Source organism: Rhinolophus sinicus, linkage group LG09 (genome assembly GCF_036562045.2).
Source record: "Rhinolophus sinicus isolate RSC01 linkage group LG09, ASM3656204v1, whole genome shotgun sequence".
Lineage (NCBI taxonomy): Eukaryota > Metazoa > Chordata > Mammalia > Chiroptera > Rhinolophidae > Rhinolophus > Rhinolophus sinicus.
The window spans coordinates 70,287,208-70,303,579 of record NC_133758.1 but is presented as its reverse complement, the minus strand read 5'-3'; the positions used below and the strand labels follow the sequence as shown (position 1 = coordinate 70,303,579).

General features: G+C 37.9%; 1 protein-coding gene across 4 annotated transcripts in view; it reads right to left on the bottom strand.

Moving 5' to 3' along the window:
* RELN (reelin) overlaps positions 1–16,372 on the bottom strand; it is a 502,053-nt gene that overhangs the window by 224,477 nt on the left and 261,204 nt on the right. For all 4 annotated transcript variants that reach the window (XM_074340625.1, XM_074340624.1, XM_074340623.1 and 1 more), the window contains exon 8: positions 15,187–15,238. In XM_074340625.1, the coding sequence (XP_074196726.1) occupies positions 15,187–15,238 (52 nt within the window). The remainder of the gene's footprint in view (positions 1–15,186; positions 15,239–16,372) is intronic.

Sequence of the window (16,372 nt, the reverse complement as noted above, 5' to 3'; positions counted from 1 at the left end):
CTAGAAAACAGTTTTTGGCCCATACTATTTAACAGATTTCAGCTATGGTTCAATATTTTTTGTTTCATTTGATAAATTAATTTATCCTAGAAAAAGGAACACAGTTTGACCGTATTTGTTCATGGGCTAAATATTAAATTGACTTACTGCTTATCAAAGAACTTACAGCTCATCTTTTTCCCTATAGCTTCTTTTACTTTGGACCAATTCCCTACTCTTTAGTGAAAATGCTGTTAAGTTCAATAAGGAAATGAAAACTGAGACCCAAATGAGATAACAAATGAGTTACCTATTTGTCAGCATCACTGGGAAATGTATTAGTGTGGAACAGAGGCGTCTACGTGGCAAGAAACAGACGACACCCTGGGAGTTAGGATAGCAAGACAAATCAGTGTAAGAGATACATTGCATAAGGCCTACACAATTGCTAGAGTGGAGCTGAAATATGATTTTGCAGTTCCTAGCATCCAAAGAAAACAGAAAACTTGATCAGTTAAGAGTTTTAATATAATAGCACCCATAAAGAAAAAGAATTCCAGTGACTCAATAGAACAATTTTGATTCCTATGAATACGTAGGCACTACAATGCATATGCCCACTTTACAAGTAAGGAAACTATGGCAAAGAGAAGTCACTTACTCAGGGCCAAAAAGGATTCTGAACTGGACAGACCACAGCCCACGCTTTTGATCACTTCACTGTACTACTTCTGGTGCACAAAGCACATTTTTTTTTTTTTTTTCTAAATAGTGTTCTATTTTCTCATGGTCAGAACATGCTGGGACAGGCTTCTCTGCTGTTACTTCTACTCAGGCTCAAGACTTGAGGCCGTAATGGCCCTTTTTTAGAAAAGAGAGATAAACCTAAAGGACTGAAGCACCTCCAGCCTAAATACCCTGCTGGTCATCACTTCAGCTCTCTTGGGTTTCACCGTGCGAGAAGATCACAGTAAAACTGCACCCAGAAGACACATCATGCTACCTGCGCATCATTTTCCCTTCAGATTCCCTGTCCATGCTTCTCCGTTCCCTGCCCCAGTAGCCAGCCACCCAAACCTGTGGACTCTCCTCGTGCATATTCATTAAATGTATGGCTTTGCTTTACCATCACTACCAGCACCTTAGCCCATCTGTCATCCAGACCAATGTGATAACCCCTACAGAGCTCTCAGAACAAACACAAAAGGTTAACCTTCTAAAGAATTTCTGTCATTTGCTTTAAAAATCTCTAGAAAGGCATTTTAAAGAGATTTTAGAAAATAGCTGCATTCCCAAAAAAGCAATATCTTAACATTCCCAATTCAGACAATTTTAATTACGTGAAAAGCATTAACCTGATATATTATTGCAATAATATTGCAATCAGAATTAAATATAAGATACCAGTATAATCCACATTTGTACTCTAAATAATGAATTCCAAAAAGCTTGTAAATCTGTTTCTGAAATAATCTTTTATTATAAAGAAACAATATTTACAGGCATAAAACAGTGCCCAGTACTTGTTATTTAAAAACAAAGGAATAAAAAGAATGGCAAAGCTTATTTCTATCTTATTGCTTCCTTTTACTATTAGAAAAACGCATCACTATAATTCTAACAAATATTTTATTGTAATCTTGGTCTGATCTATGCATATGAACCACTTTATTCAATTTAAAATTACAACTGAAATTGGTATCAACTTTTAACCCTAGTTATATTTAGATAGCACTATCCCTAGTATAATTTAGAAAAAAACAGGTAAGTAACTTACTACTTTTGTTATAGGGAGTCAGGCGAAGATGATTCATCTATCAATTCATCATTGAGTCAACCAATTATTGGAAGTATTTCTTATGTCAGAAGTACATGTGAACTCAAAAGCCTACTTACTTTCTTGTGATTCAGTCCCACTTCTCTTTGGCTGTCATTCAGGAAAAAGTAGGAAACACATGCCCTTTGAACAGCCTTCCCACTCAAGAAGTAAAATATCATTTAGTGCTGACATTTACGTAAGGCTGCAGTGGTGACATAATGCCAGTCCCGTCTGTGTGGCTCTTCTGTTGGATGTTCCTTCTGCCAAGCTAATGCTCTCATACAATTCAGGCCTCTGCTCACTGGTTGCATCCTTGGAGGCCTTCCCCTGGCTACCTTCAATAAAATGCTACCTCTCACTTGCGGAACCCTGATTTATTTTCTTCATTGCATTTATTACTCCCTGACATATCCATTTGTTTGATGGTTGCCTTCTCCCATCAGAATGTTTGCTCCACCAGGGCAAAGATTTTGTTTCACAAATCCTGTCTCCCCAGTGCCTTGAGAGCTGCTTCACGTGGAACAGGAGCTCAGTGAATAGCTGTCTCCCCAGTGAATGAAATAAATCTAAAAAAGACCTAGTTAAACTCTAGGAAGTGAGTCTTATGGAAATACGATACCACTGTTACTATCATTATTATTATTCCTATTTATTATTATCTCTTTTGTACACTTCTTTTCAGCAGGAGAAGAGATGGGGGTGACCTATAGCCTCTGTCCAACAACAGAGAGACTCATGCCCTTCTAGGAAAAGCCAAAGGGCAGCACATTTGCTCTCTCACGCTGAGTATTGTTTGGATAACAACATCACCTGGTGCAGCTGGTGCTGCATTTCTGTTCCTCTATTTCATATGTTTCCCTGGTGACAGAACAAGCTATAAATGTAACTTAACATCCTTTGGTTGACTAAAGATAAGGCAACTACTTTGATATTTCTTGTGGAGGTCGCCTTAACTAAAACAGACAACATCGTAACCATATTTGCAGACAAAACGTATTCCCGGTTAGCTCCTAGTTCACTCTTGTCACCCAGTTCTAGGACTTAAGACCACATCGGGAAGACACTTAAGAGATCAGGCCCATGAACACTCTCACTTTACAAATGAGTTGCCCGGGGTGCAGACAGGCTCTAACACTTACTCAAGGTGAGGTCAGCGGGCAGAGACAGGACTAAATGGCCTGACTCCCAACTCAACGCTCTTTTCCCTTCCCTGTTTCTACTAACAAAAGTTGTTTGTCAAAAAAATGCGTGGAAAAAGGCATGGAAACATGTACAATATTCTGAATGTAAAAAAATACATGGCTTAAAATATCCACATTGAAGAAAAGTATTATTTGTCATGAATGACTATTATTTATTGGGAAAGAGAACACTAGCTGCAGCAGTCTATAGAAATCTCTATGGTCCCTACCTATGATTACTGACAGAGGCTAAAGCAATAGAGGGTGGAATAAAGGAAGACGATAGGAGTGATTGGTATTTGGGAGGGAAAAAAGAGGTAACTTGTAAGAGGGTATGAAGGAAGTATGGAAATGGCAATACGTTTTAGCACAATGGAAACACATGTGCATTGATATAACATATACAAATGCAATGCCCAATTCTAACATGCTGGTGTAGACGGCAGACAGTGCAGACAGAAGCAGGTTTACCCTGAAGCTGATGACTTAAGCTTCAGGGCCCCTCCCTTGCCTGAGCACCTCCCAGGGCTCGGGAGGAGCACTAGTAACGTGTTCATGTGACCATGTCTTATACCATTTACAGCTGGCTAAGAGCACTGTCTCCATTCTGACCACGCCCTCACCATGTTCCCCTCATGTTAGGCCGTGTTGGAGTGGCCATGTTACTTCGGAGATCCCGCTAAGTGGAAGTTGAGTTGGAATAAGTTATTTTGGGTGAGTGTGATGTGATTATGTAGTTATGCAGGTCACTTCGATTTTACAGTGTAGTCATCCTCAGAGAGAAGGACGTGCAGGGACACTCCTGTCACCCACTGTGCTGATGCACCTCACATCATGACTCAAGGACACGGTGACAAACTGTTTAATGAGTGATGTCAATTCAAAGATCAGTTAAAATGAGTCACTGCACAAGGAAGTCAAAATCACCTGAAATCTTATAGTTTATAAATGAAAGAAATATTATAGAGATTTTCTGAATTTCATAATGATCCTGAACATTTAAATGGCATCATTAATAAGTGTGAAGGTAAAATGTTAATTGAAAAACAAAAGAAACTCTGATTCACCAAGCTAGAAGCAGAATTATCTTTCTATTCTCTCCATAGAAAATATTATAAAATTGTCATATAAAGAAGTGATGTAAGAATATGCAGCCAGAAACTGTAAGGAAAAGCGTATTACAGGGCATTTCGGTTTAGTTAACAAAGATATATATTTCTGGATTTTGGAATGTTTGGGGTATTGTCAGTTTCTAAACATCTGTCATTTGCTGTGATTTCTTTTCTGACTCTAAATAAATATGCACATTTGTATCTAATTTTGAATGTGTAATTTTATGTTTTTTTCCTTGAGACTCTAGCCATCAGCCAAATTGTATTAGCTTCAAATGTGGACACTCAAAACCTGGTACCACCTCTATTGGAAGCATGTCCTGTGTGTGTTCCTTCACAATGTCTTAAATCACAGGTCCCGAAGCATGGAGCCCAGATTACATAGTTCATTTTCTGTTTGGCTTTGTAAGCATGGCTCATTCAAGTGATACATACATTTTAATGTTGGACAACATTTAAAGGAGAACAAGTTATAATTTCCTTCTCTATTAGTTAAGGCAGATTTTATTCAATTATAATATTCTTCAAAGAAAATGATCACATTACAACTAGATTAACATTGGTGAAATGACTTTGAGGAGTTGTTTGCTTATACTAGAAACATGCCATTCATTTTTGGATTATGTTGGAGACGAACCTGAATGAAAACTATGCTGACCCTCATGAACCTCAGGAGCTCAACAAAAGTCAGAGAGAACCTGTAACTTCTGAGACTTGCTACCTGGAGTGCTTCGCTGCAGTGCTAGCTGGGAGGACCTGAAAGATCTGTTAGAGTTTATAACGCCAAGAATACAAGCACATGAATAAGTAGCAACAATGTGCAAATCAATGAAGCCCATGATAGCACAACAAAAGCCTGTTCATTGTGCACTAGCCCGTTAACCACAACATATATGTACAGAGATTACAAACACCTGGTAGGCAGGATGTGGCTAAGATTCACAATTACACTTTTTCCTTTTTCCCCATCCCTCTTGGGTGGTTGCCAATAAAAACAAACAACTTAAAGAACAGCTTGATTTGGTATAAAATAAAGGCTGTTTAAAAAATAGAAATATTAGTAATTTCTTCTATTAAGAATTTAAGAATTACTCTCTTTCTTAGAACAGTAGCCATACAGGTCCATAATCCCTTGAGATAAGATAAATTTCAGGATCCAAATTATTTACCTAAAGATTTCAGAAAGGTAGTAGGGTGCATATACCATATATTATGCAACAGCCCCAGCAAAGTCTGGGGCAACAACTCTATAACCAAACACATTAATATTTCTGCAGTGAAATGCATGAAGATTTGCATAAGTAGTATAAAGATTATAAATCGCCTTAAATCATTTCAAGTCAGGTCTTGCTGTCAAATGAATTCAGGTCATGTCAGGCTTTGCTATTACATAAATGAAAAAAAAGGGTTTGTAGTTTTTTTGAGTTTTTTGTAATATGGAATTATAGATTAGGGATTGTGAGCCTGTATCTCCAGTAGCCCTCTCTATTTCTTTTTACTTTTATAGTAGAAGGATAAATCATATGGTTTTCGTCTCTCAAGGCCTGGGTAGTTTTACTCGTATTTGGTTATGTCCTTCTGCACCAAGCCCAGGACTTTTCAAAGTAAATCGGAACAGAAACAATAGAAGGAGCTACTGGCCTCTCGGGGGTTCCGCAGTCATTGCCTGGAGCAGCCTCTTTCCTCAAAGCTCTGCCTGAAAAACAAGCTGCCTTTTTAGGTGTTCCACAGGGCACAGAAGGAGGAGGAAACGTATGTAGCAGAATTTATAGATGGGGGAAAGTGGTGCCTGAAATGATGCCTCTACAATTGTAGAGCGGGGCCCATAAATACTGAAGGCTCGCAGAATGTCTGGCCAGACTCCCATGGAGGGTTCTGGCAGCACCAGTGCCGCCACTGCCATGACTCACAACTCAGACAGACCTCCGACACAGGCAGGGCTCCAGGGGCTGCGTGCAAACACACAGCATCCGATCTAGAAAGATAAAGCTATGAAATGGATGTAATCTGGCTACTTAGGACTCCCTGCTATGACTGGTGCAAATCTTAGCAGGATCAACACACCTTTCATCTTTTCGAGGTAGATACATGGAGAACAGGTCCATTTACTCGAGGTTGTAGTGAGTGGAAAGAGAGAAAGACCAATGGGAAACTTTTGGAGGAGCTTTGAGAAAGCTAGGCACTGTCACTCCCAGGGCTATGACACGTTTCCGTAGGCACGGATGGGCATCAAGCAAGAGACTTGCCTCATCCCACACCATGAAGAAGGTGACGAGCAACATGAAGATAGTGGTGTAATAAGCAGTTCTGACAGTAATTTATCTTTTTTTTTTTCTAACAGTGATTTTTGAGGAGAGTACTTATTACTCACTAGAAAGAAAATTTCACTGTACCCAAAGCATCAAGAAACATAGTGAAAACTTATTTGCTATTTTGCAATTCTTTAAAATAATCCTGCCACAAGCAAGTCATGGACTATTATTATACAGATGACCGATATTTTCATAGTTTTACAAACTTCTGTTTAAATATTTTGTTAGAGACAGCTGTGCATGTTTATTTTCCAGTAACAACAGTGACGTAGAACAATAATTATATTACACTAGATTTTTATTTCCTTTGTTACTGAGTTTGCTAGAAAAATCCTAAGGTATAAGCCTATGGCATCAAAATAATTTATTTTAAGTAGAGGAACATCTTGATAACATGGTAAGTATAGAAGTATTACTTATTGAACAGTATCTAAATTTAAGCATCTAATTCTGTAATTTCCAGGGTAACCGGTTTAACATGTTTCTTAGTTTTCATGTTTGTTTTATTCCTCTCCTAAACTTTATAAGATTTTATGTATCTGAACGTAATGTTTTGTAATGTGGCAAATCTGTACAAATTCGTCCCATTAGTTTGTAAATTTTTAAAAAAGAATGTAACCAAGTGTGTACTCTTGCCAGATACTCTTTGAAGCAAATGGTTTTTGTCACTTATTACCTTCCTGTACATTAGTTATCCACTAATGGATAATTTGGAATGTAGAGTTCAAAGAAAAGGGGAAACATCTACCTGGGAAGATGAGGATTTGGCCCCACGTGGGCGATTTTACCAATTCTCAGAGCACAGGTGAAATAAATGCATGAGGAATGGCTACACAAGATGCTGAGCCAACAGTCTCTCCCAGCTCCTCTCAGGCGTCCTCTTAGCTTTTGTCCGCAAGTCTGACTGTGCCTACACATCCTGCCATTCAAGGCGGCTTCAGGCTCTCATAAAACACAGGCTCAGGTTGCCCAGCCTGCGCCTGTGCAGACAGCAGCTCATGCCTTGTGGAAGTTCAGGGGCCATAGCCACAGGGGCAGCAGTCTGATTCATGGGTACGAGCAGTGAAGGGATAAATGGTTACTGTATCAGGTAATGCTTTGTGGCAGCCCAGCAGGAAGCACCCTGGGGCTTCTTAGGACCAAATGACAGGGATGGGAACTGTGACGGAAAGGAGCCCACAGATATGACTTTAATTAAGAACAGTTCCATTCCGCATGAGAGGAAGTCCTCGAATTGCTCTTGAATCTGTCAAGAGCAAATGAATTCAATTTTGGTAAAATATGATGACTGAAGTTGAAATAAATCATTATTTTGCTAATGAAATTGTCGGTTTAGAGAAATCAACGTGTCCAATATCCTCAGTTGTCCCAAGAGATCAATTAATCATTTGAATATGGGATTTGAGAATTTATGTCTATACTTCTGTTTTGCCCACCAAAAATACCCTTGTGGAGAATTCAGTATATTTTTAACTGAAGAAAACATATTTCAAGGACAGTGTTAGAAGAAGGACCACTCTATGGAAGTGAAATTTCCATTTGAAGCATTTACTAAAAACTGGTATTAAAAATTAAGAGAGGTGAAATAAAGGAGAACAGTAAAAGTCCTCAAAAATGCTCTGGACTTACACTAAGAACATGCTTTCTTTAAACTTGAAAGACCTCTCTCATAAAGCAAAGAGAAAGAACCATGTCTTTACTTGTTATATATTTGTTTATTTTTAAAATGAGGCTACTAGTAATAATTTCTGTTTTGACTTACTTTACTAGGAAACAGGCTATTGGATCTGCAAACCTTTCTTTCTGAATAAATGTGACAGTATGTGATTTATTGTACCCACTATCTTGCCCCTTTAGTCACTTCCTTGGCTGAAATTCCCAAACCTCATTAGGTGACTTCTTCCAGTCTATGGCAGATGGACAATGACCACAGGATATAAAATGAACAGCTGTCCTCTTCCCCTTTTGTACCTTTCTCCCTTCAGTCCTATCCTCATTCCCTCACTTCCAAAATATTTGTATTCCTTCCTTTTCACCCCCACTCCTATCATAAGGGAGAAAGCAACCAATTCTCTTCCAATTTATGGACTGCTGTGTCATTTCCAACCACTTTCCGGTGCCCAACCCTTTGCAAGTCTCCTCCCAAGCCCAAAGCGTAGAACTTTCGTCAGAGCCTAAGTTGGGAGAAACAAAAGGAAGAAAAACGCTAAAGGAGCAGGCGTGGCCAGGGTCCCTGCCAAGCAGCCCTCCCTGACCCAGGGCTAAGGCCATATAAGCTAACTGAGTGTTCGTGCTTGGCCCATGTTCTAGGAGGACCCACCCCACCTGAGGCTGCAGGTGTTAAGTACTGCGGCCTCCCTACACCCAGCAACCTGGAGACTTAGTCTACTCTTGCTGCTGTTCTGGCTTGGACCTTGGTCTCAAGGCCTGGAATGGCCCCTGCCTGGTACCATCCATCTAACCTTTACTGTGATGCTGACCTTCTGGGGTGGTACCATGTCTGTTCTTGTCAGTCTCCCAAATCATGAAGTCCTGCCTCTGGACCTCCTTCCTCTTTCCTGGATTTCCCAATAGGCTGTGCTCTCACTCTCCTCTGTTATTTGCACCCCCTAATTAGCCTTCCTTGGTTTTTTCTCACATGTGATCTTTCCCCCCACTTGTTTGATAATAAACTCTTTGAAGGATGGGTAGTGTCTTAGGTTTTGCTTTTCCCCACAGTGGATTAGGTACATTGTGATATATGTATATGGCGTATTCTAAAGATCTCTCTGACAGAAGAATCCTAGATCAAGAGTCCTTGATTGATAAGAAAGTGAAAATTGGTGGTTCCGATGAGGTTCTAATATTGCCCATGGAGCTCACTCAGCATAATCCTTGCCTTAGCAGTCAACAATGGTATAGTATTGAGCACCAATGTAGAATATCACTAAATTCCTTTCCTAACCTATGAAATTAAATTTGATTCATATTTGCTTGGTTTGAGTTATGAGCAAAATTCTGCCCTATATACAAAGAGGGCTACTTGTATACTCCTTACCCCCAAGGAGACATCTAGCTATAAAGAGCGTAAGTGGATGTGCAAACATGGCCAGTGTATAAATCAAAGCAGAGTGAAATAGGCATCATAAAAGAAATACAGAGGAAGTGGGGACTCAGAGATATCAGGCTGGGCAATAGGATGAGTTTTCATGGAGAAGAGACCACTTACTGTGTATTAATGATCAAGTTCTTCTCATTCTGTGGTTCGGTGTTATGTCCCTTCCATTAGAATGGCCCTCAGTAAATATTTGGAGAACGTATTTATAAAGGAATTACTGACATTCAGTTTTTAAGCCTCATCAAGGTGAGAGACAACGAATTAAATATTTTAAAAAGGAAAGGGCATAGTATCTACTTTCAAACTATATTTTAATTCATGTAAAGATAACTAATTATCAGTTTTAATAATTCAAAGACACTTGTAATTAATCTCAGTAACCTTTTACAGGACCTTATTCTTAGAATTTTACAATATTTCAGAATATTCCCTTTTATTACTTAAAATAGGACTTAAGAACTTGGGGGGAGGTGGATTTGAAATATATATAAAGTTCATTTAAACTGGTCTTTTACAATATATATTCCCTAACAAGGAACAGGTCAACCTCAGGATGAAGAAGCAGGACAACCTGAATTATAATTACTTCCAAACCTTTATTTATTAAATTTAGATAACACAGAAATGTTCCATATAAATATTTCAGTTTTGTGTTAATATAGATCGTTGAGGATCTAAAAATCAAGTCATAAAGAAATCTTATTTTAATATCTTTTACATCCAAAAATCTTACACTCAAATAAAACCTATATTTAGTCTTATAAAACATATGTATTAAACTAATTTTACCATTAAAAGTTTCTATACTTCTGGAGGGTTCTTATATTTGTTTTGCGCTTAAGTCACCAGAGATTTTGTTCATCTCATAGTTGGAGAATTTCGTGTTTCCAGAGGAGGTTTTCAGTATTTCATAATAAATTTCCCAAGGTCTTACCGACTTACCAAGGAGAGTGACTCTTGAAAAAAACGAGTCTGATTTAGAAATATATTTCAATAAGTTCACAGAGGAAACCAGCAATAATTCATACCAAAATATGGAGGGCTCAATTTCTCCTCCCTGTGAATTAGCTGTTAAGAGTTGAGGGAGAGTTTCTCTGTTGCATCAAGTTCTGAGTAATTAAGGAGTTTATGAATTAGACCTGAGGGGAAAACCTGCTTCCTTTTTGCTGAATGTAATATAATACCACTTACAGTGGGATTTTATTCATTGCATCTATTTAAGAAAAAATAATGCCAGACCTCTTTTCTTTTACAAAACAATCTTTCCATTCAGCAATAATAGTACCTGGAACTTTTGTAATTTTCTAGTCCCCCCCTCCCCCCAAATAGCTTACCTTTCTTTATTCCCCATTTGACTGATGAATTAATCCTATTAATCTGAAAAAAGAGCTGGGCTATATTGAACAAGCATATATTTCTTTATTGCTCAATAGATTAAGATGCCATTTTGCTCACCTTTATTGCCTATTATGTAAGTAAAACAAACAAGCAAACAAACAAACAAACCAGCCAATATCATTAACTGTTCAGACAGACACAATTTTATCAGACATTACTCATAGCGACCCTGGCCAGTCTTTTTGCTCCTATACCTTGCTGTGTCACTCTGCATCTTCATCTGGGGAACCTTTGTCCTTTCCAGGGACTAGCATTATTGGCTTTCAGGGATTCTTCTCCTGAAGGGGCCTCCCTGCATTGCTATATCTGCGAGACCTAGCTGGGTTCGGCCACCAAGGGGACCTGTTCACATGACTACCTCTGCTTATAATGATCTGGCCATTCTCTAGAGGTTTCATGCTCTGGATGCATCCAGAGCCTTCTAGCACACTGCTTAAGCACTGTAATAATGTTTTGTTTTCTCACTTATTTGTCTTCTCATAAAGTCAGCTCAGAGCAGTGCTGGACACACAGCAAATATTCAGTGATTTCTTAGTAAGAGAATGATGGATACAAAGCACTACCAGCACTTGCCTGGGACACAGGATCCTGCCTGGAAGAACAGTTTGGAGGCATCTGTAAGATAATGGTTTGCAAGGGCATCATCTCAAATTTTTCTTCCTGTCCCAGAAGAAATCTAAAGGAAATGGGCAAATGCCCCCAAGGCTATAATCATAAATTCCACAAGTTGAATCTGACGAATCAAGTGAGGACTGTAGCAGATCAATGCCTCAGCACAGAAATAGATATACAATCTTTCATTGGAATGGACAAATGAGAAGTTCTTTCAAGAATATTTTAGGGCACTTTTCAAGATGATTTAGATGTTGATAACGTGATCAATTTCAGTTTGCAGAACTCGTTTTCAAAATGCTTTAAAACTCATTTGGATAAGATAGTCTGTGTATTTATATATATATATATAGTTTATATATACACATGATATATATAACATATAATATATATACACACATATAATATATATAATACATATTATATATAATACATATTATATATATACACACACACAAACATACATACACACACATATATATTAGAAGAGTTGGGAGAGAATTGCTGTATTGAGAAGACAGAGTTTATTTGAGACATTCCTTAGTAATTCAAGAAATCTGTATACATATCTCTGAGATGCTAGAGACTCCTGGATAATACTTGTCATGTAATTGAAACGTTTACAAGAGCAATATAAAAATACCAAAAACATCAATAATTTGCCCAACTGTGGTTATATGTGCATAATTTCAAACATAAATAATCACTGAAGCCAAATAATGATCAAATCCCCTAGAAAATTTCTATATTACATCTGAATTATCACATCATGTACTGAACATCCTAAAGGACTTCCTAAGGAGTGGACACTAAGTCTGACTGACCACATTTAACCACATTATTAATATAGATTTGAAGAATTTTACAATACACAAAGAAATATAAAATGCTGACCTGTCAACGTACAGTGTTTTTCATAATACATTCAACTGAGGATAAATGCAATGGCTAATTGACTGCGGTTGCTATTTTGGTATTTGGTTATTGTGGGGTTTGTAAAACTGGATGAATACACATGATTATGACATCTCTAAGATTTGTGAATGTGCCCCAGTCTAGTCTTCATACCATCCATATAAACACAATAATGTTATTCTAAGCACTCATAATGAGATACAAAAAACCATTGCTGGAAAGTTCTGTACACTATACTGTTTTTACCATACAGCCCACACACTACACAGCTAATGGTTTGCCACTGCATTGTTTCTTAGCCACCCTAATCCGTTTAGTTCTCAATTTTTTATTCTCAAATGCAGTAAGCAAACTTCCCAATGAAGTCCCTACACAATAAATTATAATTTCTTTTACTAAATATTTTTTTAAATAATGTTTATTGGGGGGTGGGGGGGTGAAAGATGAGGGCAAGGGGGATCAAATATATGGTGATGGAAGGAGAACTGACTCTGGGTGGTGAACACACAATGGGATTTACAGATGATGTTATACAGAATTGTACACCTGAAATCTATGTAATTTCACTAACAATTGTCACCCCAATAAATTAAAAATAAATAAATAAATAAAAAAGAATAAAGTTTATTGGGGTCACAATTATTAGTAATGTTACATAGATTTCAGGTGTACAATTCTGTAATACACCATCTGTATCTCACATTATGTGTTCACCACTCAGAGTCAGTTCTCCTTCCATCACTTTTACTAAATATTTTCTGTTGCATTCCCAAGCAATGACATGTTAAAATTTTGACTCTAAAACTGTCACTCAAAAAATACTTCTAACTGTATTTTTTTAGCTATAAACTTGGTCTATCTCTCCTTCCTTTTCCCCATTCCTACCACTCCTCTTTTCTTCTCCCTGATTCTGTTTCTCTTCCAGTCCTCTAACCTAAAATTAAAATCATGCTTTAAATAAGGCAAGCCACTCTCTGGCCTGGTAGGCTGCAGCCCTCTGGCTCATGGGGTAATCAAGGGCCCTTCCTAAGTCACATGTTTGGGTCGAGTCCCAAGATCGTGTGCATGGTGCTTATTATGAATTTGGGACCTCAGGTACCAAACCCTGCACTCGCTGAATAACTCTCTTTCTTGGCCCTTTTTCATCATCTGTATTGTTCATGGTAGGATACTACTGAAAGGTGAGGAAATAAAGAATTTATGCTAGCTCTACAGTATATTTTTTATTGTTTACAAAAATAGACCTTTGTTTTTCCTTTAAGGATAACTTAATTGGTGCTGGATCTCTCCTACCTTTAATAAAACTAAAATACTAGTAGAATTGTGAGGCATATATTTTACAGTGGTTCTCTTTTGTTCTCTAATTGCTAAAAGATCATATCTGAAATTAACGCTGATTGCCCTAGAAAAAAGGAAGAATAAATACTCAGAATACAGATAATATATTACTCAGTTTATTTTTTATATTAATAGCATCATGAATTTAAACACATCTGTTCTGGGTAAGAACCTCTAAGTTACTTGCCCGTCATGCTTGAGTTTTAAAAATTTGTTTTTGTAGCACCACAACTTTGAAAATATGAACTTTATATTTTGTGATTATAAAAGCGCTCATTATAGAAAATGTAGGATACACTTGTTGATGATAGATCAAAGAAATGCTCTCATAAACAAATTCATTACATTGTTTTTCCTAACACTTTTCTCATGACCACATATGGATTTCTGAATAGTCTGTAAATTGTAGGTAATACTATCGATGTGAGAATAAAATAACCCAAGCTGTAATCAGGCAAGTTTCACGTGACACATACAGAAGCTGAAATGAGGCACACTTACAAAAAAGGGACAACTATGTGACTTGAAGAAAATTGCTCTCAGACACAATCAACCACAGGGGGGCCCCGGCTGTGAGAACACTGATGTGTAATTAGGACAAGAAGGCCACTGAGAGAAACAGTCCTTTCACTGGTAGGTCCCCAAAGATAGGGGCCGAAGACAGTGAAACTAGAGGATGCCGCCCAGGGGCACGGTGGGAGGAGGCTTCCATGTGAGGGGACCAAGATCAATAAAGCCAGCCCCTATCTCTAATGCAATGCCTTTCTTTATCTAGCACATTCCCTCTGGAAATGTATACATGTTAGTTATTAATATCTACCTTTGAAAATGAGAGTGCAAAGTAATATAATAGCAAAACTATAAACACTTGATCAAAAGGTACCTTACTTTACCGAATGCTCTGGGTGGGAATTTTTAGCTTTACTGCAAAAGCACTTAAAAGAAATATTGCCAGATAGTCACTTTCAAATGATCCCTGTCTGAGTTAAACATAGATTGTTTATGTCAAACATGAAGCCCTAATTGGTTTCTCTCGGCCACTAATAATTATCTCTTTCCTTACCAGTAAGTGCAGAAAATTTAACAGATTTCAGTCATAATCTGAGCAAAACATAAATAGTAAGGTAATTCTGCTGTAACAGGATAATACATTCAAAATCCATATGCAAAGCACTTTAAAATGTTTTGGATTATCTGTATCATTTTTAAATACTACTCGCTGTAGGAGAGAAGTGAGAACAGAATTAGCATTTAAACATCTTTTATTTCACTTTAAAAATGTTTCAAATTATTTACCACAACATTGAGAATGGCCTTCTCTAAATGTAAAGGCATTTGGTACTCTATAATCCTGATTGCACAATATGAGTAAAACAAACATTTCCAAGTTAAATTGCTATAATTGCTAAAAACACACACTTACCCATGGAAAACTGGAGGACAGAGGCTGTTGTTGTATTAAGGCCTGTGGTAATCTAGAAAAAGGAATATACCAAAATAAGGTAAGATAGAGAAGAGCGGAGGAGAAGGAGGTGAAAGATCTCAGGAGGAGGGGGTGGTGAAGAGGAAGGAAAGGAGCCACACACAGAGGCTGCATCTATCCCGTGGTTAGCTTATTTTTAATATGTCTGGACACAGATACATTTTGATTCTCTGCGGGGAACAAAGCTGTGAGATCCTGACCCAGGCACTCATACTACATTTCTCGGGGTCCTGTTGGAAACTGCTTTTTGGATCATTTACCAGGGAATCTTCATCTTGTAGGGGTACTACCACCGCCCCCTCCATTCTAGATCAACAGATCTGGGGCCCAAATCAAATGTCATAATAAGGTTACCAAAGAAAAATTGGGAGGTAAATTAAGAGTAAGATTATTTTGAAAATTAAATAGAATGACAACAGCTAAAGGATGTGGCATTTCTTTGGGGGATGATGAAAATGTTCTAAAATTGATTGTGGTGATGGCTGCATAATTTTGTGAATAAAAACCTTGAATTGTATACTTTAAAAGAATGAATTGTACATGAACTGTGGATTATTTCTCGATATAACTGTTACCCCCACACCCCAAAAAAAGTAATTGAATTATGGGTTTAGAAATATCCTCCCAATACACTTCTATTACTTTCCTTTAGTTTCATGAAGAAGCATGCTTAATTTCTCCCATTCTGGAAGAGGAATGGTACCTTATTTGATTTTAAATAAATTTAAATTTAAAAAAATCTTTTACATACATATTCTTTGGAACAGCGATTCTGACCCATACCAGGTCAAATGAGATGAGAATTGCGGTTCTTATTTTCAATGACGCTCTTGTTGGGTTCCTGACCGGGTAAGCTAAGGTATGGGACGCGTCCCATGACTGCACCCTGTAAAATAAGCCGTTGATAGCCGTGTTTGCGTGGCAGAAGCCATATGCTCTTACTTTCACTTCTTAGATGCCCTAAGAACAGCCTGAGCCTGATCCCGGCGTGGTGTTATCTCCATGTGAGGAAGAGCGCGCCTTGGCAGGCGCCGGAGATACTCAGCGCAGGAATGGCTGAGGGAACTAGTGGAGGAACGAGTGAGAGAGCTCTTGTTGTGCCAGGTTCAGCTGTGATGTGAGTATC